This window comes from Vipera berus (assembly GCF_964194415.1).
Source record: "Vipera berus genome assembly, chromosome: 4".
NCBI lineage: Eukaryota > Metazoa > Chordata > Lepidosauria > Squamata > Viperidae > Vipera > Vipera berus.
This window is the reverse complement of record NC_138206.1, coordinates 8,927,725-8,953,402: the sequence shown is the minus strand read 5'-3', so window position 1 is coordinate 8,953,402 and position 25,678 is coordinate 8,927,725. Positions and strand designations below refer to the sequence as shown.

Below are 25,678 nucleotides of genomic sequence, written 5' to 3'. Positions count from 1 at the left end.
TGGCTTGATGATGGTCGTTTGGGGGATGTTGTTTTTACAATATAAAAATAATAAGCTCTACGCTCTGCTTCACTTCTGGGGTTGTCTTTTCAGTTTGATCATTTTAATAATCTTATTGATGTGACATTTATCACAACTCCATTTACTAAAGCAGCTTGAGTTCTGAGCATAAACAAAGGTGATCTAAGGCATATACTGTTTAGGCAGCTGAAGAGCGAACAGGACTTCATTGAGGTTGGGAGAAGAGAGCATTTGATCTCATATTATTATTTGGCTTTTGTCCCCAAGTCCTCATTAGGAAGAGAAATCCAACTTTGATTCCTCTAGAATTTGCAAGACAATTGCAAATTTCAAAACTCAAAAAATGCAGATTGTCCCAGGAGCTGCTGATACAGTTCTATGGAGGAATTATTGAGTCTGTCATTTCTACTTCTATAAGTACAAAACTTACAAGGAACGGTTGCTGGAATTGGGGATGTCTCATTTAATGAAGAGAAGGATGAGGGGGGACACGATAGCCGTCTTCCAATATCTCAGGGGCTGCCCCAAAGAAGAGGGTGTCAAGCTATTCTCCAAAGCACCTGAAGGCAGGACAAGAAGCAACGGTTGGAAACGAATCAAGGAGAGAAGCAACCTAGAGCTAAGGAGAAACTTCCTGACAGTTAGAACAATTAATCAGTGGAAGGATTCTAGATTGCCTCTAGAAGTTGTGGGTGCTCCAACACTGGAGGTTTTTAAGAAGAGGGTGGACAGCCATTTGTCTGAAATGTTATAATCAGTGCTTTTTTTGTAAAAGAAAAAGGTGCCGGAACTCACACGTGTCATACAACCCGCCTTGCCTATCCTACAAGGTTCCATCCAAAAAAGGTGCCGGAACTCTGTTCTGAACGTTCTATGAGAAAAAAAGGTTTCCTGCCTGAGCAGGGGGTTGGACTTCTAGGTCCCTTCCAACTTTATATTATTATTACTATTACTATTGTTGTTGTTGTTGTTGTTATTGTACTGTCTGGTGTGGCAAAGCAACTAAACAGGACAGACACAGACTTGAACGGATAGTTAGGAATGCAGAAAAAACTATTGCAACCAGCCTACCTTCCATTGGGGACTTGTATACTGCACGACCCAGAAAGAGGGTTGAGAAAATATCTACAGGCTCCTCACATCCTGGACATAAACCTTTTCAACTCCTCCTCTAAGGATGCCGTCATAGGGTATTGCATGCTAAAACAACTAGATATAAATGTAGTTTTTCCCTCCATGCCATCACTCTGCTGAACACCTAATTCCCACAGCACTGTCTTATGTCTATTGTAATAATATTTAACCATGTCTCATGACTGTATAACTATTATCCTTCTCATCTTTTCTACTATCTTCTCCTATTATGATTGTATTACTTTGTTGCTTGTATGTACACTGAAAGTTTATGCACCGGAGACAAATTCCTTGTGGGTCCAATCACACTTGGCCAATAAAGAATTCTATTCTATTCTATTCTATTCTATTCTATTCTATTCTATTCTATTCTATTCTATTCTATTCTATTCTATTCTATTCTATTCTATTCTATTCTATTCTATTCTATTCTATTCTATTCTATTCTATTCTATTCTATTCTATTCCATTCCATTCCACTCCACTCCACTCCACTCCACTCCACTCCACTCCACTCCACTCCACTCCACTCCACTCCTGATTAAAGACTCCTCTCCAGGCTTCTAACTCATGGGAAAATAAACCAACATGTGCCTAAAAACTGAGCAAAACAAAGCAATAAAAAATCAATTCATATCACTGTGAACATTTTAAGTGTATGTGTGTGTGTGTGATTCTCAGCCATATTGGTTCATAAGAACCACCATTTCAAGCAGTCACTGTAGTAGGTAGGATTAATGGAATCAACTCTGCTCTATCAGCCACATACACTCCATCTTCAAAGATCACTGGAGATGTGATTTAGAACACAGTGGTGACTTCTTTGCTCTGATCAAGCGGAGTGATACCCAAACCTCACCGTCTTCGTGACACTCCAGAGATTATCCCTGGCGACGAGAGCTTGCTGCAATATATCTCAAGGGTTGATGAATTTAGACGTGAGCTTATTAAGCCAAGAGAGAGAGAAAGGGGTGTGTGTGGCAAAAAATGATTAGCCTGTTTTCAATTTTGTTCTCTTTTTCTCACATGAATGCATGAACTTTCCTCACATACAAATTAGCAGAACTGTGTGTTTTCAAAGCACCTGCTGATCATAGCCTAGATCAGGGGTAGGCAAGCTTGCTTCTTTTTATGATTCGTGGACTTTAACTCCCAGAATTCCTGAGCCAGTATGGTTCAGCTTGGAAACCTCTCCCTTTCCCCTCAGCATGGCTGGCTCAGGAATTCTGGGAGTTGAAGTCCACGAGTCATAAAAGAGCCGAGGTTGCCTACCCCCGGCCTAGACGGAATGATTGGTCTTGGATCTTTCAAGAAATCATGCCAAACAAAAAACCTTATTTATTCGAGAAGCGTAAGAAGCTTTGGTGGATGGAGGATGGAAATGCTGTTTTTGCATGTCAAGGCATCTCTGTTGCTGATGGGATTCTCCTAAATAGGCTAGAGAAATATGGGCTTGAAGAAAGCATGTATGTATGTATGCATGCATGCATGCATGCATTTGTTTAATTATATCCTGCCTTTAGGGACGCGGTGGCTCAGTGGGTTAGGACGCTGAGCTTGTCGATCGGAAGGTCGGCAGTTTGGCGGGTCGAATCCCGAGTGCCGCGTAGCAGAGTGAGCGCCTGTTACTCGTCCCAGCTTCTGCCCACCTAGCAGTTCGAAAGCATGTAAAAATGCAAGTAGAAAAATAGGGACCACTACGGTGGGAAGGTAACAGCGTTCCGTGCGCCTTTGGCGTCTAGTCATGCCGGCCACATGACCACGGAGATGTCCTCGGACAAGCGCTGGCTCTTCGGCTATGAAACGGAGATGAGCACCGGCCCCTAGAGTCGGAAACGACTAGCACACATGTGCGGGGGAACCTTTACCTTTACCTTTTTATCCTGCCTTTATTTAAAAAAACCCTCCCTTTTTGAAACACTGTAATCCCTTAATTCGGGATAGAGTTGGGGTGACTGGAAGGAGCTGAGTGTTTACTGGCTGGATGCCCTTGCTGATGCCATACAGAGTTCACAGCAGATATTTTTCTTTGCGCCCTAGGAAAGAAAAATATCTGCCGCTACGTAGGATTACACTATCAATCCTGCCGTCATGGCTCTGATAGATGAGACCAGTAAAAACAGAATTCCAAGGCAAGAGGTTTCCTTAAAGAACATATTTATTTGCTCCAAAGTATCGGCACAATCATAAGTGAAACCAAGACTGAAGTTCCCTCCCAAAGGTTGCAATGTTACAAAGTTCAATTTCCCACCCCAGTAACATGTCATAAATCACGTTCCCTGATAAACTACTTTGGTGGGCTTTCTGATGGAAGCCTCAGCCCTCCAAAACTCAGGCAGCAATGACCTTGGTTCCCACGGGACAATTTATTGTTTAGTCTAACCTTAAAAGCACATATCCCCTCTCCCACCACTGTGGCAACCGAAAACGCCACGCTGGCTGAGGAATTCTGGGAGTTGAAGTCCACAAGTCATAAAAGGGCCAAGTTTGAAGACCCCTTATTTATGGAGACCTGAACTCATTTCAAGTCAATAGGAGTTCCCTGCTTAGATTTCTGTAATGCTCACGCTGCAAGGATAATCTCAACTGAAAGTCAAATCTCCTTGAAGTGAAGCATGATTTCTGGTGACTTCAGAAACCTGAGCTTGTATTGGGAATAACGCAGCCAAGATCCCCCCATCTCTTCTTCCAGAATGTTTTGGACTTTCTTTTATATATATATAGATTTTATTAGTTTTTATAGGGTTAGGGATAAAGTGGGGTTGGGATTAGGATTGGGATTTGGGTTAGGGTTGGGGTTTTTCCAAGTAACATTTTCAATATTTAGCAAACAGCATAGTGTCTGGGTACATGTATTTAACTAACAATAATAGATATAGTTAATTATCATAAACAATGTTATTTAATCACTCAATAGTCTTCTTCCTACTAATATATATTCAAAATTACATATCACGTTCCTTTCTCTCTGACTCGTTTTTCTAGCCATTGATAGAAATTATCCCATGTTCTAAAATACACTGAATCTTCTTTCTTTTTAATCTTTAAAGTCAATCTATCCATTTCTGCACACTTTAGAATTTTCTTAATCAGTACTTCTTCAGCTGGTAAGTTTTCATTTTTCCAATGCTGAGTGAATACAGTTCTTGCTGCGGTTAATATATGTAGTGTTAGATATCTGCAATCTTTCTCCTAATTGGCTCCTATTATTCCTAACAAAAATAATTCTGGTTCAAAGTCTATTTGTTCTTTAGTCATCTTCTCCAACCATAAATGTATTTTAACCCAAAATCTTTTTACTTTAGGGCAGAGATGTCAAACTGGCGACGTCATGCGACGTATTGGAGCTTTTTCTCTGTTGGCGGCAATGGGGTGGGGATGGTTTTGGGATGACGCATCCGGCCCGCGGGCCAGCAGTTTGACACCCCTGCTTTAGGGCATGTCCATCAGATGTGATAATAAGTACCTGGTCTTTGTTTGCATTTCCAATAGTTGTTTGAAGTATTTTTAAACATTTTTGCTAGTCTTGTCAAGGTATAAATTACCTTAGTAGAGGGCGAAGGACCGTGCTTCAGAGGATGCATGATGTGCATGAAGGAAGGAAATAAAACACGACGCATAATCTTACTAAATACCTTTTAATTACAAAAATATAAAAACTAAATATATATTATAAAGAGAGCTAGCTGACTACATCCTAACATAACAGACAGTAACAGCAAAAGTGAAAGACAATAAACAATAACTGTGAGAACTTTTTCTAGACATGCGCACTAAACAGTCTGAAACCATAACATAACTGGTCATATGGGATTCACTATGGTTACCAGATAAGTTATCACAACAGGTGCAGAGGGCAGGGGAAATGTACAGTTAGACATGAACTTTTCTGACGAACAAAAAAAAAAACGTGCAGTGACAATTCTCACTGGTGTCATATGCCATCTGTAAAACATTTTATGTAAGTTTTCGTTCTATGGCACTGCTTTAGTTAGTTTAATATTTCTTTCCCATAACTTTGCCAATCTTCTAATTCTATATTATACCCAAAATTGTTTGCCCATATTATCATTGTTTCTTTTACTTGGTCTTCCTCCATCTTTAAGTTTAACAGAAATCCACAGAGTTTCTTGATTACCGTAACTTTTCATCTGTTTTTAACAGCATCTGATCAAATTCTGTCTGTTCTTTATAAAATCCCGTTGTTTTCACAACTTTTTCTTGTCTTGTTTGAATTTGCAGATATGGCCACCATGCTAAATCAATACCTTGTTCTTGTAAATCTTGTCTGTCTTTCAATTTTCCTTCATTATCCAAAATATCTTTATAAGTCACAACTTTATCGTAGTTAATTAAATTTGGGTAAGCAAAAGCTTCCAGATGAGATTTCCCCCCCCCCCCATTTCTTCTTCCAGAATGTTTGGACTTTCTAATCTTGTGCTCAGCCTTGATATATTCAAAAGTCTTCCAGTGAAATACTGAGAAGGTAGCTCAGATCAAAACCGACATATTTATTATCTTTTCCCCCCTCTAATCTTGGTCTTTTTCCATTTTCAGTAAATAGGTTGTATATGGCTTTTTTTCCCCTTTTCATTTATTTCGGATAAACCCCAGTTTATTCCAACTTCCCGGCGTCAACTTCCCTCTGCCCTGTGCGTTCCCACAGAGAGGGACTCCTCAGGGTGCCACCGGTCAGAGAATGTAGATTGGTGGCCCCCAGGGGGAGATCTTTCTCTGTGGGCGCCCCAGAGCTATGGAACCAGTTACCGGTTGAGCTCCGGACGGCACCCGATCTTCGCTCCTTTCGCCGCGATCTGAAAACATACCTGTTCGAACAAGCCGGCCTGGCCTGAGGGGGGATTGGTGGGGTTTTTTACTATCATTTTATTGGGGTTTTTATTAATGTACCAACTGTTTTTATGGGCATGTATTTAATTATCTTTTAATTTTTGTAACTCTGTGTTTTATTCTTGCCCTGTACACCGCCCTGAGTCCTTCGGGAGATGGGCGGTATAGAAATATTAATAAATTAAAATTAAATTAAATTAACTTTTGTGATGCCGTCTCTTTAATTCCAGACTACATGGATGTAATTTTATTGGTAACTTCCTTTTATTTCCATATCCTATTTGTGTTCTTTTTTGATTTTCCGATTTCCATTACATTTTTTCAGGCTACCCTATTGATTTCTTCTGCTTCTTCCATTTTTCTCCCCTTAATATTTTTTTTAAGTAGATTAGCGTTCCGGTCTGTCACTTAAAAGTTGATTTTATAAAAGAAATGGAGAAAAATTGACAACTTTCCCCCTTTGCCAACTCAACGTACTTTATTCATTTAAAACATTTATAGAGCCGCCCATCTTATAACCAACTCTTAGCAGCTCACAGTATGAAGCCTTTTTTTCTCATGCTAGATTTTAATATAAATTGCACAAGAATCTTTTTTAAATGGAAATTATCTGCTTTTGTCCTTTGATGCTACTTGTTTCTGTGGCAGACTTTTAAAAGTTCCCCCCATGAAACCTCTTTTTCAAAACACAACTACCAGTGTAGTACAGTGTAGAACTTTAAGCAAACTGGTCGTAACCTTTTCAGTGTTGTTGTAACTTCAAACAGTTGCTAAAAAGAGCAATTATTAAGTGAGAACTACTAGTACTATCTTTAAGATATGGTCAGTGAACAGAAACACTTTGGGCCACACTTGGAATACTGCATCCAGTTTTGGTCACCACGATGTAAAAAAAAGATGTTGAGACTCTAGAAAGAGTGCAGAGAAGAGGAACAAAGATGGTTAGGGGACTGGAGGCTAAAAGATATGAAGAAAAGTTGCAGGAATTGGGTTATGTCTAGTTTAATGAAGAGTAGGACAAGGGGTGACATGATAGCAGTCTTCCAATATCTGAGGGGCTGCCACAAAGAAGAGGGAGTCAAGCTATTCTCCAAAGCACCTGAAAGCAGGACAAGAAGCAATGGATGGAAATTAGTCAAGGAGAGAAGCAACATAAAACTAAGGAGTCTAACTTCCTGACAGTGAGAACAATTAACCAGTGGAACAACCTGCCTCCAGAAGCTGTGGATGCTCCAACACTGGAAGTTTTTAAGAAGAGACTGGACAGCCATTTGTCTGAAATGGTATAGGGTTTCCTGCCTGAGCAGGGGGTTGGACTAGATGACCTCCAAGGTCCCTTCCAACTTTATCATCATCATCATCATCATCATCATCATCATCATCATCATCATCATCACTACTACTACTACTACTACTACTACTACTACTACTACTACTACTACTAAACCACAGATTCCTGACTGAATCTTCTCCTTGTGGCTACTCAGATTTAGTTCACCTTATGTAGGAGAAGGACAGTCAGAACCCGGAGGTGGAGTCAAGAGAGGAATCAGCCTAGGTTTGTTATGTTTCCACAAGCCATTTAAGTCCAACCCTCTTGAATTCCGTTAATTCTTATCTAGCGTCAGTTTAGTGCTGACCATTAGTTGATTAAATTGTTGTATATAGACATGAGCAGTAGATCAGCTTAACTAGAATTTAATGTAGTCTGATAGCTTGCTGTAAAGGTTTTTTTTTACAAGGGCACTTTATGTACAGGTAGTCCTCAAGTTACAACAGTTTGTTTAATGATCGTTTGAAGTTACAATGGCACTGAAAAAAAATGACGACAGTGGTTCACACTTAAGACTGTTGCACCATCCCCATGGTCAAAATTCAGATGCTTGACAACTGGTTCATATTTAGGATGGCTGCAGGTCATGTGATCCCATTTTGCGACCTTCTGGCAAGCAAAGTCAGGGGGGAATCCAGATTCACATAAGAGCCATGTTGCTAACTCGACAATTGAATGAATGAACCTTTATTATCAAAGTACAACATGTATACAGTGAGATTGGCTGAGCCTCCCTTCGTGCCCCCACCACCACAACTCACAGTGACAACAAACCCACCATCTCGTTACACCATGTGAGCTAATTGCACAACACACCAGCCTCGCAAGTCAATCATACATAAAGTTATTTCCCGTTCAGGAGCCTGACAGCCCATGGATAGAAGCTGTTTTTCAGCCTGTTGGTATACTCCTGTATCTCCTGCCCGATGGCAGGAGAGTAAAGAGGTACCGACCAGGGTGTGAGTCGTCCCTTAGAATTTTCCTCACTCTTCCAAGGCAGCGGGTCCTGGCGAGGTCATCCAGTGGTGTCAGGGGACAGTCCACAATGTTTTGTGTGTTTTGCTTGCAGTGCAATTGCAGTGCTTCACTTAACAACTGTGGCAAGAGAGGTCATCAAATGGGGCAAAATTCACTTAACAAATGTCTCACTCAGCAACTGAAATTTTGGACTCAATTGTGGTCGTAAGTCGAGGACTGCCCGTATTGGAAGGTGCATCTTGTAGGCCTGGTAGTGAAACCTATGAAGGTTGGGTAGCAGTTTATAGGATTACAGGGAGGATACCTTACCTTACACTACTACCACATTATGTATATTATACATTGTGGAGAAAACAATTTATTGTTTGGCATATATTGGAGCCTTTTCCAATGAATATGCCTATTTTTAGTCTTCCTTCAGTAATGATGGTCAATGCATTATTCATGTATTCATATAATATTTATGAAAAGCTTAATGCAATATTTTTTAAAGGAAAATGGCCCTTTAAAAAGTCTAGGCACTAGGGAATAAGAATTTTTATGTCAGCAGCTTCTGCTCATATTCAGGCATAATGTATTTTTCAACAAGTCCATAATATATGCCGATTTTAAGTAAAAAAACATATCGCTAACCTCCGTCTCCGTCACATCAAATGCCATTGTTCTATTTAATTTATGTATATATATATATATTATTTCTCTTTTACCAACAGACATTCAAGAATTCTATGAAGTGACACTACTGAACTGTCAGAAAAGTTGCCAGCAAAAGATAGAAGAAGCTAACCAGGTTGCAGAAAAGTGGGAAACGACACCGTCTCCAGGAACGGATAATGAAAATCAGCATAAAACGTCAGAGGTATCATTTTTAAAGACTTCATCTCTCTCTCTCCCTCTCTCTCTCCCTCTCCCTCCCTCCCTCCCTCTCTCTCTCTCTCTCTCTCTCACACACACACACACACACACACACACACACACAGAGAGAGAGAGAGAGAAACAGACAGACAGACAGAGACACACACACTCTTACACCCAGATTTAAATAAGCACATTTTTAGAACTGAAAATGAATTATGATCGGTCCAGTCAAAAATATATTACACTATGAGATTTCAGATTTATTCTGGATAAGAATCTTTCCATATATAGAACTAAAGGACCACGGTTTATTACTGTATGCAGTGCTTTTTTTGTAAAAGAAAAAGGTGCCGGAACTCACACATGTCATACAACCCGCCTTGTTTATCCTACAAGGTTCCATCCAAAAAAGGTGCCGGAACTCCGTTCTGAGCGTTCTATGAGAAAAAAAGCCCTGACTGTATGGCAATGTTACAATTAGCCAAGAGGCTACAGCGTTGGTATAGAGTAGTTATTTGGCTACCAAAGAGAGCTAGTCTGTTTACTTCATGCTCATGTGCTGATCCATGGTGCACCCCAGCTCCTCACCAGAAAGACGAGTGGCATCCTGTGGTGTTGCCTGGGGTCTTCTCACCATCAATCTCGCCTCGCAGTTGGGCCTCACATCTGGGCACAAAACACGGCACGTTTTCCACTGAAGTGGTACCTGTTTATCTACTTGCATGTTACATGCTTTCAAACTGCTAGGTGGGTAGAAGCTGAGGCAAGTGACGGGAGCTCACCTTGTCATGCGGGGGTGGGACTCGAACCACCAAAGCAGAGGCCATCTCCAGTTGTCTGTAAGCCACTCAGCCACTGCTCCTCTAAGGATCACGGAAATCCTCAGATTCATTCAAGTCTATTTTCTATGACGGAGACTGGAATGGTGGGAAAGATACAATTGCAAAGCAAAGTAGATGCCTTGGATTAGACAGGACCATGAAACAAGTCTAGAGGAAATGACAAACAACATGAAGACAAGGTTGCACGTGAACGGTAGGAAGGATATGTTTACCGTGCAGAAGAGACGATAGTCGAACATCTGAAAGATTTTCACATAGAAGGGTAGACGACTACAATTCTTAGCGCTCCTTGAAATTCAGCACATTTAAAGGTCCAAAAACTCTCTTACTACAGAGGGCCTCCAAACCTGTCAACTTTGAGATTTTGTGGAGTTCAACTCCCAGAATGGCTGGCTGAGAAATTCTGGGAGTGGAAGTCTACAAATCTTAAGGTCTTCCCCCTTGATTTTTCTTGTCCGAAGGTGATGACGTGACCCTGGGACACTGCAACGGTCATAAATGTGAACCAGTTGCCAAGCATCTGAATTTTGATCACGTGACTACGGGGATGCTGTGATGGTTGTTAAGTGTGAAAAACGATCATGTCACTTTTTTCAATGCCGTGGTAACTTTGAACTATGGTCACTAAACGAACTATTGTAAATTGAGGACTACCTGTAGTTCTAATATAAAAACTAGCATATTTCCTTTCTGTAGTAAGTATCAGATGTTTGCAGAAGGATTTGATAGATTAGGTCTCCTTTCCCCACTGTTGTGGCCTACATCCCGATTGGGCTCTTTCTTCCTTCTTCATTTCTAGGAAAATAAGATCAGAGGACAATCTGAACATAAGTACCCATGTAGTGCAATACTGCAAAGGGACGCGGTGGCTCAGTGGGTTAGGACGCTGAGCTTGTCGATCAGAAGGTCGGCAGTTTGGCGGGTTGAATCCTGAGTGCCGCGTAACAGAGTGAGCGCCTGTTACTCATCCCAGCTTCTGCCAACCTAGCAGTTCGAAAGCACGTAAAAATGCAAGTAGAAAAATAGGGACCACTACGGTGGGAAGGTAACAGCGTTCTGTGTGCCTTTGGCGTGTAGTCATGCCAGCCACATGACCACGGAGATGACCTCGGACAAGCGCTGGCTCTTCGGCTTTGAAACAGAGATGAGCACCGGCCCCTAGAGTCGGAAACGACTAGCACGCATGTGCGGGGGAACCTTTACCTTTACTTTAGTGCAATACTAAGAAAATTGATCTGTAAATATAAACGCCTCGTTTTGTTTCTAGGGCGAAACAATATTCCGTACCTCTACGGAACCTCTGATTCCAAAATTGTTATTTTTCTCCTTCTTCCTTTGAGATTCTTCCACCAGCCAATCGGAACATCTTGCTTTAAAGCAAGGACAGTTTTCAGTTTTTCAGTGTTGCATATTTTGCATCGCTCCATTTCACTACCCCCACGTGGTTGTTGTTGTTTTTTTTAAATGTTTTTATTATTGATTTTATGGATGGTTATGATGATCAAGTGTTTTTTATTTTATTTTATTTTGGGAAGCCACTTTGAGTGCTCTATTTTGAACTTGGAAAGGCAGGATCTACATCCCATAATGACTGCATAATCGATGGATGAATAGAGTCGATATTTTGTACATCCTTCCCATCCCTGCCCCGGTAAGGAGAGAGAGAGCTTACCTTTGTTTTTGTAGCCACAAAATGGCTGGTAATGGAAGCTGAAGGATTTAGCCAAGTTGCATTTTTTAGGGCTCATTGGCAGCAATTGGTTGAGTTTCAGTTCTGCTTTCCAACTGGGGTTCTTAAAAAAGACTTCCGTGATGGAGGGAACCATATCTGCGGGAGCCGCGTTGGTTGTCAATTTGCTTCCGGGTGCAGTTCAGGCTGCTCGTTGTCATCTTTAAAGCCCTTCATGGCTTAGGACCAGGTTATGTGAGGAACTGTCTCTTGCTGGTCACATCCACTAGAGCGGGGAGGCAAGGAATGTTGCGGATCCTGTCCTGTAAGGAGATACTGTCAAGAATGAAACTTGGGTAGCTACGCGCTTCTTTGTTTCAACTTCCCATTAGAGTAAGTGGTGGTGGTGGGGGGAGGTGTTGCTTTAGAATGGGTTAGATGGAATAATGAAACCTCTACAATTCTGCTGAAGACTGTGGGAGCCTGAAACCCTTTCAAGGACATTGCAGCAGGCGTGGAGAGGAAGCAGACAGTTCCCATAAGAAAGTGAAATTGTTTACATGGACTATGTGAGAGGTTGGGGATTTGGCAGGAGAAATTATTATTTAGTTCTATGAATTGGTGTTTGGGGAACTTCAGAGTTAGTTTTGCTTTGACATTATTGTGCCACATATTCAATAAACAGTAAGATTTTCGGAAACAGAATGAACCTGGAGTTTTATTTGGATTCTCGAATTGGATGTTGACAGATATATTCGGCAGGACCCAGGAGAAGGGCCTTCTCTATGGTGGCTCCCTCCCTTTGGAACATCATCCCTGCAGAAATTAGATTGGTCCCTCTTTGTCAATCTTTGGGTAGGCTCTGATGATGTGGTTTTGGGAACCAGAGTGTGATGGAGCTCATCAAATGGCTTATTTAATTGTGTGCTGTTACTGAGTGGAGGTGGGGGGTTATTGCTTTTTTATTTCTTTATTTTTATTTTCCCCCTCTATATTGTGTTTTATTGTTTGCAAGCCACCTGGAGTCTCTGTGAGCAAGTAAGTGGCTATATAAATTTTCTAAATAAGTAAATAAATAAATATCTGGACATATGTTGGGTGTCTGCAATCTCTTTGCCCAGTTCGGATACTGCAAATGGTTATAAATTTGTGTTGATTGCTGTGTGCCCAAAATGTCCAATGTGATCATATGGAGGGGGGGGGGGATTGGAATTTCAGAAGCAGGTCATACATACCTCTTGCGGGGAGTCTGTTATAAATTTGCATGGCTGCTAAGTGACCAGTCATAAGTTGAGAACTACTTATATTAGGGAATGTCATGTGGTTTGTGCCTTCTCTGTGGAACATCGTCCCCATTGAGACCCAAATGCAATGGCATCAGTGACCTTTCTTAAAACCTGTGTCAACTGTCCAACTAGTGAACCCAAAAAAAGGAATCTTCAAGGCTTTTGAATGTTATTAGAGATAAGCTTTACTGAATACACATCTCGGAACTGAAGAAGCAAAACCAACTCTGGTTTTCCCGCAGGAAAAATTGCCTAGTTAAACAATAGCTTTCCTCATCCCCATCCATTGGGTGTTCACGTTGTCAAATCATAGAACTTTGTTTTGTTAAGGGAACAGTCCACTTTTCTCTTAAGCACCTGCATTAGTGACCTTGGCATTTGTGCAGGCTCTCACAGTTCATGGAGTCCCGTTTCCACCCTGCACTCTCTACCCCTCCTCCCGTTTCTATGGCAAGTTGATTAGTGATAGTACTTAGCAGGCATCCTAGCGATTCAATCTTGACAACCAGCTTGTTCCCTTAAACTTTTGGGTTGGGAAGTTAAGTGAGTCCTATTGGCTGATTTGTTTGCTTCTAGGCCTTAGGCTAGAAGTGGAATGTTTTCAGACCTTGTGTTTGCTTTATCTTGGTTGTTTGGATGGTGTTTGCTATATTTAATCCTTGATGACTACTTAGAGACACTGTCTTGCTAGGTAGAAATTAATAAATAAATAAATTTACACCTACAGTAACATGACATAACAGTAATCTAGGAAAAATCCCATGGATGGAAATCCTAAAGGGGAAATCAACCCAGGAAGTGTGGGAAACCCTGAAAAATGTGATCACAAAAGCCCAGACCAGCACAATACCACTGAGAAAGAAAAACAAGAAATCCAAGAAGAAACCAGCATGGCTGCACAAAGAACTCCCTAACAAACTAAAAGACAAAAAAGGACAAATACAAAAAATGGAAAGAGGGGCACATAACTAAAGCAGACAACCAGAGCATGCAAAGATGAAGTTAGGAAAGCAAAGGCTCAGAACGAACAAAGGCTAGCTCCAGAAATCAAGGACAATAAAAAAAGCTTATTCCAACGTATTAACAACAAGAAAAAAAATCAAGGAACCTGTAGGCCTGCTAAAGGGAGAAGATGGAAAAGAAATTACAGGCAACAGGGAGAAAGCAGAGCTGCTTAATTCATACTTTGTGTCAGTCTTCACACAAAAAGATACTACAGCTGAACGCATCAAAAAAACCCACTACAAAAGACATACCAGAAACAAAAATTAAAATAAGCAAGAAAATGGTAAGAGAGCACCTATCTAATTTTGATGAATATAAATCACTGGGACCCAGTAGGCTAAATCCAGAGTTCTGAAAGATCTGGCAGAACTGTTGCATCACATTCTCCATAAATCCTGGAGCACCAGGGAAGTACCAGAGGATTGGAAAAAGGCTGATGTGGTCCCCATCTTCAAGAAAGGAAAAAAAACAGACCCAGGAAACTACAGACCAATCAGTTGAACATCAATTCCTGGGAAAATCCTAGAAAAGATTATCAAAAAACAGATCTGCGAACAACTAGAAGCAAACAAAGTCATAACTAGTAGCCAGCACGGGTTTGTCAAAAATAGATCAGGCCAAACTAATCTCATCTCACTCTTTGATAAAGTGACTAAACTAGTAGACCAGCGAAACTCAGTGGACTTAGTATACTTGGACTTCAGCAAGGCCTTTGACAAGGTAGACTACAACCTACTCCTTGATAAAGTAAGAAAAGGTGGGATAGACAACATCATTACCAGATGGATCTGTAACTGCCTAACAAACTGTAGAGGGACGCGGTGGCTCAGTGGGTTAGGACGCTGAGCTTGTCGATCAGATGGTCGGCAGTTTGGCGGGTCAAATCCCGAGTGCCGCGTAAAAGAGTGAGCGCCTGTTACTCGTCCCAGCTTCTGCCAACCTAGCAGTTCGAAAGCACATAAAAAATGCAAGTAGAAAAATAGGAACCACTACGGTGGGAAGGTAACAGCGTTCCGTGCGCCTTTGGCGTCTAGTCATGCCGGCCACATGACCACGGAGACGTCCTCGGACAAGCGCTGGCTCTTCGGCTTCGAAAAGGAGATGAGCACCGGCCCCTAGAGTTGGAAACGACTAGCACACATGTGCGGGGGAACCTTTACCTTTACCTTTAACAAACCGTACTCAACGAGTAGCCCTCAATGGCACTACATGCGCATGGAGAGAAGTAAGCAGCGGGGTACCACAAGGTCCTGTCTTAGGTCCAGTACTCTTCAATATCTTCATCAATGACTTAGATGAGAGAATAGAAGGGGAACTCATCTAATGAGCCTTGGTGGAGCAGAGGGCTGATGCCTCCTTAAGTAACACCAGCTGCCTGCAATTAGTGCAGGTTCGCATCCCACCAGGCTCAAGGTTGACTCAGCCTTCCATCCTTCCGAGGTAGGTAAAATGAGGACCCAGATTGTTGGGGGCAATAAGCTGACTTTGTAATAATGCTGCTTGGGGTGTGTGTGAAAGCCCTAACAAGCAGGCATATACATAGAATGAAGGCTACTGCTAAGCTTGTAAGCCGCCCTGAGTCTTCGGAGAAGGGCGGGATATAAATGGAATTAAAATAAAATAAATAAATAAATAAAATAAATTCACAGATGACACCAAACTGGCAGGAGTAGCCAACACCCCAGAAGACAAACACAGGATCCAAAAAGATCTTGACCAACTTGAACAATGGGCCCTATCCAACAAAATGAGTTTCAATGTGGAGAAAAGCAAAGTCTTACATTTGGGCAGGAAAAACCAAAGCACAAATACAGATTGGGCGAGACCTGGCTCAAAAACAGCGACTGTGAGACGGACCTTGGAGTCCGAGTGGACGATCACTTGACTATGAGCAGCAGCAGCAGCCCAAAAAGCTAATACAGTCCTGGGTTGTATAAACAGAGGCCTAGAATCAAGATCGTGAGAAGTATTATTACCACTTTATAAAACCCTAGTAAGACCACACCTAGAATACTGCAGCCAATTTTGGTCACCGTATGACAAAAAAGACGTTGAGAGTTTGGAAAAAAAAATTCAGAGAAGAGCAACTAAGATGATCCAAGGCCTGGAGACTAAAACATATGAAGAACGGCTGCGGGACTTGGGTCTGGCTATTCTAAGGAAAAGAAGAAATAGGGAAGACGTGATAGCAGTGTTCCAGTATCTGAGGGGCTGCCACAAGGCAAAGGGGGCCAGGTTGTTCACCAAAGCACCAGAGGGAAGGAGGAGAAACAATGGTTGGAAATTGACCAAAGAGAGAAGCAACCTGGAACTAAGGAGAAACTTCCTTACAGTGATGACAATCAACCAGTGGAACAGCTTACCCCTAGAAAACATGGGCTCCATCACTGGAGATTTTTAAGAAGAGACTGGACACCCACCTATCTGAGATGGTGTATGTTCTCCTGCTCAAGCAGGGGGCTGGACTAGAAGACCTCCAAGGTCCCTTCCTATTCTATTCTATTCTATTCTATTCTATTCTATTCTATTCTATTCTATTCTATTCTATTCTATTCTATTCTATTCTATTCTATTCTATTCTATTCTATTCTATTCTATTCTATTCTATTCTATTCTATTATTCTATTCTATTCTATTCTATTCTATTCTATTCTATTCTATTCTATTCTATTCTATTCTATTCTATTCTATTCTATTCTATTCTATTCTATTCTATTCTATTCTATTCTATTCTATTCTATTCCAATCTCCTATTCTATTCTATTCTATTCTATTCTATTCTATTCTATTCTATTCTATTCTATTCTATTCTATTCTATTCTATTCTATTCTATTCTATTCTATTCTATTCTATTCTATTCTATTCTATTCTATTCTATTCTATTCTATTCTATTCCAATCTCTATTCTATTCTATTCTATTCTATTCTATTCTATTCTATTCTATTCTATTCTATTCTATTCTATTCTATTCTATTCTATTCTATTCTATTCTATTCTATTCTATTCTATTCTATTCTATTCTATTCTATTCTTAGGGGGCTGGAGGCTAAAACATAGAAGAACAGTTACTGGAACTGGGTGTGTCTAGTCTGGTGAAAAGAAGGACTAAGGGTGACAGGATAGTGAAATTATTTTCCAAAGCACCAAAAGGCAAGACAAGAAACAATGATTGGAAACTATCCAAGGAGAGAAGCAACCTAGAACTAAGGAGAGCTTTCCTAACGGTGAGAGCAATTAACCAATGGAACAGCTTACCTTCAGAAGTTGTGGGGGCTCCTTCACTGAAAATTTCCAAAAAGGGACTGGACAACCATTTGTCTGAAATGGTTCAGGATCTCCTCCTTGAGCAGGAGGTTGGGCTAGAAGACCTCCAAGGTCCCTTCCAACTCTATTATTCTATGAACATCTATGAAATTCTAGGTGTGGCTTTCGAAGAAAATTAGACGAATTCACGGAACAAATATTTATCAAGTTTCCCTTCTCAGCCAGGTAATCAAAGTCAGCCTTGATATTCATTAAGTCTTGATATGAACCTTTTCCTCCCCTCATTTCTCAATGTTCTTACAGACAGAGTCCCCTTAATTCTTGTCATTAATCAGCAGGAACCTTGGCACATGTAGAAGACTGCTGTAATATATGCCTGGCTGTTGGGTTCTTTTGTTCAAGAGGTGGACTCTTTCGTTTTTACAGCAGCCTGTATACAGCCAAGCAGAATTCAAAGATAGCCCTAAGGGAGCCGTTTAGGATGGAAGTTATTAAGACATAAATTATGACTGCTGAGTAGGCACTCTTTAAATATAGGCAATCCCACTTTTTGCAGAGTGCACCGCAAGCCATTTGTGAAGAAGACTGCCTGATCTTCTTAGATGCCAATGGTTTAGGAACTGCTTCAACCTGGCTCTCCCTAGTTGTAAGAGAAGGGATGGCAGAATCTGGGGACGAAGTGAAAAGGGGAATCAGCCTAGAATCCCTACATAGCCACAAGAGCACTAAATCTAACTCTCCTTGAGTGCTGTTGAGCCTTATTTAACTCTGACTTGGTGACGAGTGTTGAAAATCTTCCTATGAACCTCCACATGTAAACCTGGTCATTTGCACCCGACGCCTGTTGTTGTTAGTTGCAAAGTCGTGTCCGACCCATCGCGACCCCATGGACCTCCAGGCCTTCCTGTCCTCTACCATCTTCTGGAGTCCCTTTAAGTTCATGCCTACTGCTTCAGGGACTCCATCCAGCCACCTCATTCTCTGTTGTCCCCTTCTTCTCTTGCCCTCAACCTTTCCCAGCATTAGGCTCTTCTCATGAAGTGGCCAAAGTATTTGAGTTTCAACTTCAGGATCTGGCCTTCTAATGACTGGTCGCTTAGGGAGGACCGGTTAGAGAGGGCTGTAAAGCACTACAAAGCAGTATATAAGTCTAAGTGCTATTGCTATTGTTTAGCAGCTGTTCGAAGTTACGACGTGCCTAACTTCGAGCTACTTAAGACCCTGTTCTGAAGTCTCAATGGTCCGGCTCCTTCTGAATTCACGTGACTGAATGTCAGGTGTGTGGCAACATGGCCACATTTTCAGTCCTTTGCATTGCATAAAACGTGACCCCGTTTTTACAACGCTTTTGACAAAAAATGACAGTTACTTCGGGTTTTTGTCAAAAACCACACAGACAGCAAGCCACTGTGTGACTGTGCCGTTTGGTTGATGACTGCCCCGTTTGCTTGGCGAGCACTGCCAAAAAGATCATAAAATTGGGTCCATCATGCGACTGGCCTGCTTTGTGACCGTCATGACTTATGACCATAATGGGCAGGCTGCATGAATCAAAATGAAATCCAGAGAGCTGTGAGGAAAGGAAATTTATTTATTCCCAAAAGCAAAGAGGTTTTGCCTGTGGGGTTAGCTACAGAGGAAATGGGTGCAATAGGGCTGTTTTATAGGGCAGCTTGTCCTTGGTGTGGGTGTTGATAGGTGTATATGTGTGTCCATACTGATTCTAGGGCGGTACTTGAGGAGCCTGTCATAGATGCCTGTCATCTATGATGCAGTTCTGCTGGGAGGTAATAATAATAATAATAATAATAATAATAATAATAATAATAATAATAATAATAATAATAATAATAATAATAATAATAATAATAATAAGTTGGAAGGGACCTTGGAGGTCATCTAGTCCAACCCCCTGCTCAGGCAGGAAACCTTATACCATTTCAGGCAAATGGCTTTCCAGTCTCTTTTTAAAAACCTCCAGTGTTGGACCATTCAGCACTTCTGGAGGCAGGTTGTTCCACTGTTTAATTGTTCTAACTGTCAGGAAGTTTCTCCTTAGTTCTAGGTTGCTTCTCTCCTTGACTAGTTTCCAATTAACTATATTGTGTATACAGACTTTTTTCTCTGATATGTGGATTAAGTCTGGGTAAATTTTTGGGAAGTTTGAGGAAGTTTGAGCAAAAGATTTTCTCCCGTTTTCTATTTTTACTTGATGAACTTAGTTTCAGCTTGACTGTCGCTTATCTAGCGGGGACACAGGGACTTGTGTTGTCAGCTCTGCCTTCCAAAGCTTGTTTCTGCTTAACCGCATCTGAGAGTCTCACATATTAGTGGCTTTCCCTTTCCGAAACAGATGCGTTGTTCTTCAAGTGTCCTCATCACTCAGTGACCCTTCAACAGTGCCAACTAGAACTCTTGAGAAAAGATCTCTTGAGAAAAGATGCTAAAATTACTAGTGTTCAGTCTATGCTCATCCTTGCCTCTTGTTTTGAAGTTATTTTTTTTATTCATGTCAGAAACACCTTCAAATTATAGACATATATAATGTTCAACAAGTAATGAGCAAGTAATGAGCAAGTAAAATACGTGTTTTCCCCAAAATAAGACTGGGTCTTATATTAATTTTTGCTCCAAAAGATGCATTAGGGCTTATTTTCCAGTTAGGGCTTATATGTGGGGAAATACGGTAGTAAATGCGTTCATCTGGTTGATGGTCTTAGCTGGGGCTTATTTTGGGGGTGGGGCTTATATTATGAGCATCCTGAAAAATCATGCTGGGGCTTATTTTCTGGTTGGGTCTTATTTTTCGGGAAAACAGGTAGGTATAAAGTAGGTCATAGAAATATAGCACATGTAAAAGAATGTAAAATAATTAGGATTAAAACTAGGTGACATTTGCCGTCTCCTATTCTGTTCTGTTCTGTTCTATTCTGTTCTGTTCCATTCCATTCCATTCCATTCCATTCCATTCCATTCCATTCCATTCCATTCCATTCCATTCTATTCTCTGTTCTGTTCTGTTCCGTCCCGTCCCCTTCCCTTCCATTCCATTCCATTCCATTCCATTCCATTCCATTCCATTCCATTCCATTCCATTCCATTCCATTCCATTCCATTCTATTCTATTCTATTCTATTCTATTCTATTCTATTCTATTCTATTCTATTCTATTCTATTCTATTCTATTCTATTCTATTCTCTGTTCTGTCCCATCCCCTTCCCTTCCCTTCCCTTCCCTTCCCTTCCCTTCCCTTCCCTTCCCTTCCCTTCCCTTCCCTTCCCTTCCCTTCCCTTCCCTTCCCTTCCCTTCCCTTCCGTTCTGTTCTGTTCTGTTCTATCCCATCCCATCCCATTCCATTCCATTCTATTCATAAATGGTCCTAAGTTAAGGCTGGGAGGGGCGGGGAAGGGAAGGGAGGAGAGGAGAGGACATATGAAGGAGAGGATATATGACATATGCCCCAAAACAACTCATCTCAAAGCATGCAGTTTTGTTTTACTGTATCAGCCAAATGACCTATTCTGTCTAATCTCAAAAATGTTTTTCCAAAAGGCAACTGGACTTTGTTTTTCCTTGAAGATGTTTGAGAAGCAAAACGTCTTCAAGAAAAAACAAAGTCCAGTTGCCTTTTGAAAAAGCATCTTTGGGACAACCATGACCTGCATGACTGAGAATCTCCAGAGACGTGTCCTGTCTAACGTTACAAAACTTCTCTTTTCTTGCAAAAAATTATAGGGAAGGGGAGGAGAGGCCGACCATAGGAAATTGTTTTACAGAGGAAGTCAATAAAAATTGATGGGACTCCCAACTTTAAGTTTGCCGTACTGTTTTGTTTGCTACTGTAATTCCTGAGAGGGATATTGAGAAGCTGGAGATGAGTGCCATAACAACAACCACAACAACAAAATTGAAATTCAAGATCTGGAAGAAATTCCATGTGAAGAATTTGAGCTTTTTAGCATAGAAAACGCGGCAAAATGTAGAGAGAGAAATAGAAAATAATGCAGAGAAAGCAGACAACATGGTATCTTTTTTTTTAGTATTAGCAAGCAAGATAATCTAACGAAGGGAAATAGCAGGAAATGAAAAGAAATGCTTCTTTGCAGGACATGGAATTAATATACAGTAGCCCTGGATTTATAATTTTATTTATTTATTTTATTTATTTATAGTTATAGATTCACTTAGTGACTGCTCGACGTTTAAAAAAAAGGGACTTATGATCTTTTTTTTCCACACTTATGACCTTTGCAGCATCCCCCTGGTCACGTGATCAAAATTCAGATGCTTGGCAACTGACTCATATCTATGACGGTTGCAGTGTCCCGGGGTCATGTGATCCCCTTTTGAGACCTTCTGAAAAGCAAAGTCAATGGGGAAGCCAGATTTGCTTAACCATCGTGTGACTAACTTAACAACTACACTGATTCACTTAACAACGGTGGCCTGAAAGATTGTAAACGGGCAAACCCCAACAGCTATCTTGCTTGCAATGGAAATTTTGGACTCCATTGTGGTCGTAAGTCAAGGACTACCTGTAATTATTATGGCTATATATAGGCACCCTTCTAAGGGACGCGGTGGCTCAGTGGGTTAGGACGCTGAGCTTGTCAATCAGAAGGTCGGCAGTTTGGCGGGTCGAATCCCGAGTGCCGCATAACAGAGTGAGTGCCTGTTACGCGTCCCAGCTTCTGCCAACCTAGCAGTTTGAAAGCACGTAAAAAATGCAAGTAGAAAAATAGGGACCGCTACGGTGGGAAGGTAACAGCGTTCCGTGCGCCTTTGGTGTCCAGTCATGCCGGCCACACGACCACGGAGACGTCCTCGGACAAGCGCTGGCTCTTCAGCTTTGAAACGGAGATGAACACCGGCCCCTAGAGTCGGAAACGACTAGCATGCATGTGCGGGGGAACCTTTACCTTTACCTTAGGCACCCTTGCAGTTCACAGCTCATTTTGTGTTAATATTAATTTTTCTGGAAGGTCAAGGATCCTCTAGCAGCTTTCAGCCATCAATGGACCAGATGACTTTCTTTGATCCATTTTATTTTTTTATATTATAGTTCTGTGCTCTGCCATGGTTGCGGTGTTTTCCTTTATGAAGATAACTTATGCATAAAACATTAGCTAAAATAATAAGAATTCAGTTTCTGCAAATGTGTTTCTCTGCAGATTTCACATAGGTAGGCAGCGCTACCACGGAGGGGAGAGAAAGCTGTGGTTTATTCATTGCTTCTAATAACATCAATATTGTAACTCCTTGAAAAAAAAATAAACTCAGGGTGACTCTACGTTAAAAATGACTTCTTCAGCAGCTATTGTTTAAAGGCAATGCTTAATCTCAGTAGGATTGGGGCGCTTAACTGCTTCTTCTCTAAGAATCTTAGTGTCATTTGTCTTACTTACAAACCTATCACCTCTGATCGTTTTCCAAATCTAAGCCATTACATGTGAAATTTCCATTCCAAGACAAAGTTTTCCATTGTGGTTACATGGCCAAGAGCATACTGAGATTCAGCCTGTCACAATTTTCTGCTAAAACAATTTAAAGGGTTTGTTGGTTTAATATTATGAAGCCATCCACTTGCTGTTGGTTTTCCTTTCCTTTCCCCATTTTCCTTTCCTTTCCTTTCCTTTCCTTTCCTTTCCTTCCCTTCCCTTCCCTTCCCTTCCCTTCCCTTCCCTTCCCTTCCTTTCCTTTCCTTTCCTTTCCTTTCCTTTTCTTTCCCCCTCCCCTCTTCTCTCCTCTCCTCCCCTCCCCTCCTTAACTTTGTTGTTGTTGCTAGTTGCGAAGTTGTGTCCGACCCATCACAACCCCATGGACAACGTTCCTCCAGGCCTTCCTGTCCTCCACCATCTTCTGGAGTCCATTTAAGCTCACGCCTACTGCTTCAGTGACTCCATCCAGCCACCTCATTCTCTGTCGTCCCTTTCTTCTCTTGCCCTCCATCTTTCCCAGCATTAGGCTTTTCTCCAGTGAGTCCTTCCTTCTCATTAGGTGGCCAAAGTATTTGAGTTTCAACTTCAGGATCTGGCCTTCTAAAGGGTTGATCTCCTCTAGGACTGACTGGTTTGATCGCCTTGCAGTCCAAGAGACTCACAGGAGTCTTCTCCAGCACCAGAGTTCAAAGGCCTCAATTCTTTGGCGCTCAGCCTTTCTTACAGTCCAACTTTCACTGCCATACATTGCAACTGGGAAGACCATAGCCTTGACTATACACACTTTTGTTGGCAGGGTGATGTCTCTGCTTTTTAGTGTACTGTCTAGATTTGCCACGGCTTTCCTCCCGAGGAGCAAGCGTCTTTTAATTTCTTGGCTACAGTCCCCATCTGCGGTGATCTTGGAGCCCAGGAAAATAAAATCTGTCACTACCTCCATTTCTTCCCCATCTATTTGCCAGGAATTGAGAGGGCCAAATGCCATGATCTTGGTTTTCTTAATGTTTCAAGCCACCTTTTGCACTCTGCTTCTTCACTCGCAACAAGAGGCTCTTTAGTTCCTCTTCACTTTCTGCCATTAGAGTAGTATCATCTGCATATCTTAGGTTGTTGATATCTCCTTAACCTAGAACCATTTATTAATGGAACGGAGTGGAACAGAACAGAACAGAATAGAATAGTTGGAAGGGACCTTATAGGTCATCTAGTCCAGCCCACGGCTAAGCAAGAGACCTTACCATTTCTGACAGATTGTAGTCCAATCTCTTCTTGAAAGCTTCCAGTGATAAAGCTCCCACAACCTCTGAAGGCAAGCTGTTCCATTGGTTGATTGTTCTCACTGTCAGAAAATTTCTCCTTATCTCTAGGTTGAATCTCTGCTTGGTCAGGTCGGTCCATTATTCCTCGTCTGGCCTTCAGTTGCTTTGGAAAATGGGTTGATCCCTTCCTTTCTGTGACAGCCCCTCAAATATTGGAAGACTGCTATCATGTCTGGTCCTTCTCTTCACTAAGCTAGCCATGCCCAGTTCCTGTAACCGTTCTTCATATGTTTTAGCCTCCAGTCCCCTGATCGTCTTTGTTGCTCTTCTCTGCACTTTTTCTAGAGTCTCAACAACTTTTTTTTATAGTGTGGTGACCAAAACTGGTTGCGGTACTCTTGGTGTGGTCTTACTAAGGCTTTTTAGAGTGGTATTAGTACCTCACGCGATCTTGATTGAATCCCTCTGTTAATGCAACTTAGGATTCAAACCTAGGATGGCCTCAGGAAAAGTAACTTGTGACCCATTCTCAAAGTTATCACCAGCTGTGGTCCTATGCTGGCAATTTGGACGTTAGCCTCTCATTTAGCAACAGAAATGTTGGGCTCAACTGTGGCCATAATTCGAGGACTACCTGTACAATGGTATCACTGTAGGAGGCAGACTAAAAATTGGTCACTGAAATTTGAGGTATTTTCCCAGCTCTATTGATGGTTGATCTGTTGTGATTCCTGGCTGGGGATCCTCTGGGTTATAAAGGCAGTTCCTCATTCCTGTTCTGTCATTCCAGCGTACAATTTTAATCAGGCACTGAATCCTTCTTTCGTTAGGTCTTCTGCCCTTCCTTCCTTCTTCCAGAGTGTTTTATTTGCTAATGGATTTTCAAATTGATTATCTTCTGCAGAGATATTTTAATATACATTTGTACTTAACTTTGCATTTTTGGAGTGTCTCTCGCAGGCAGGAAGAATCCCAAGTTACCCACTCTTGCTTGAAAATATTATTAAGTAGGAACTGCAAGTGCTTTCCACGTTTCCCATTCAATGACGTTCTGGGAGAAAAAGATATGGAAGATATAAGTACAGCTAGTCCCCAGCTTACAAAGGTTCATTTAGTGGCCATTCAAAGTTACAACCGCCCTGAAAAAATGACTTATGACCGGTTTTAAACACAATGCAACATCTGCATGGTCACATCTTTAGAATTCAGACGCTTGGCAACTGGCATGTATTTATGACGGTTGCAGAGTCCCGGGGTCATGTGATTCCCCTTTTGCGACCTTCTGACAGGCAAAGTCAATGGGGGAAGTCAGATTCATTTAACAATCATGTTGCTAACTTAATACCTGCAGTGATTCACTTAACCACAGTGGCAAGAAGAGTCGTAACATGGGGCACGAGTCTCTTGACAACTATCCTGCTTAGCAACAGATGTTTTGGGTTCAATTGTAAGTCGAGGACTTACCTGCGGTTGCCAGATTTGGAGTCTCCAAGACTTGTTGAAAGTTATAAAACTATTCCATCACATGAAGTATTAGTACCGCTTTATAAAACCTTAAGGGATGCAGTGGCTCAGTGGGTTAGGATGCTGAGCTTGTCGATCAGATGGTCGGCAGTTTGGCAGGTCGAATCCCGAGTGCCGCGTAACAGAGTGAGCGCCTGTTGCTCGTCCCAGCTTCTGCCAACCTAGCAGTTCGAAAGCACGTAAAAATGCAAGTAGAAAAATAGGGACCACTCCGGT

At 41.5% G+C, this 25,678-nt stretch overlaps 1 protein-coding gene across 1 annotated transcript in view; it reads left to right on the top strand.

Annotated features, from left to right (window-relative positions):
- The window catches only part of DLG2 (discs large MAGUK scaffold protein 2), a gene marked incomplete at both ends in the record, with an annotated part of 1,167,883 nt that overhangs the window by 116,723 nt on the left and 1,025,482 nt on the right, over nucleotides 1-25,678 (top strand). Inside the window, one exon of the mRNA XM_081327813.1 lies at nucleotides 9,028-9,173. Within this exon, the coding sequence (XP_081183939.1) occupies nucleotides 9,028-9,173 (146 nt within the window). The remainder of the gene's footprint in view (nucleotides 1-9,027; nucleotides 9,174-25,678) is intronic.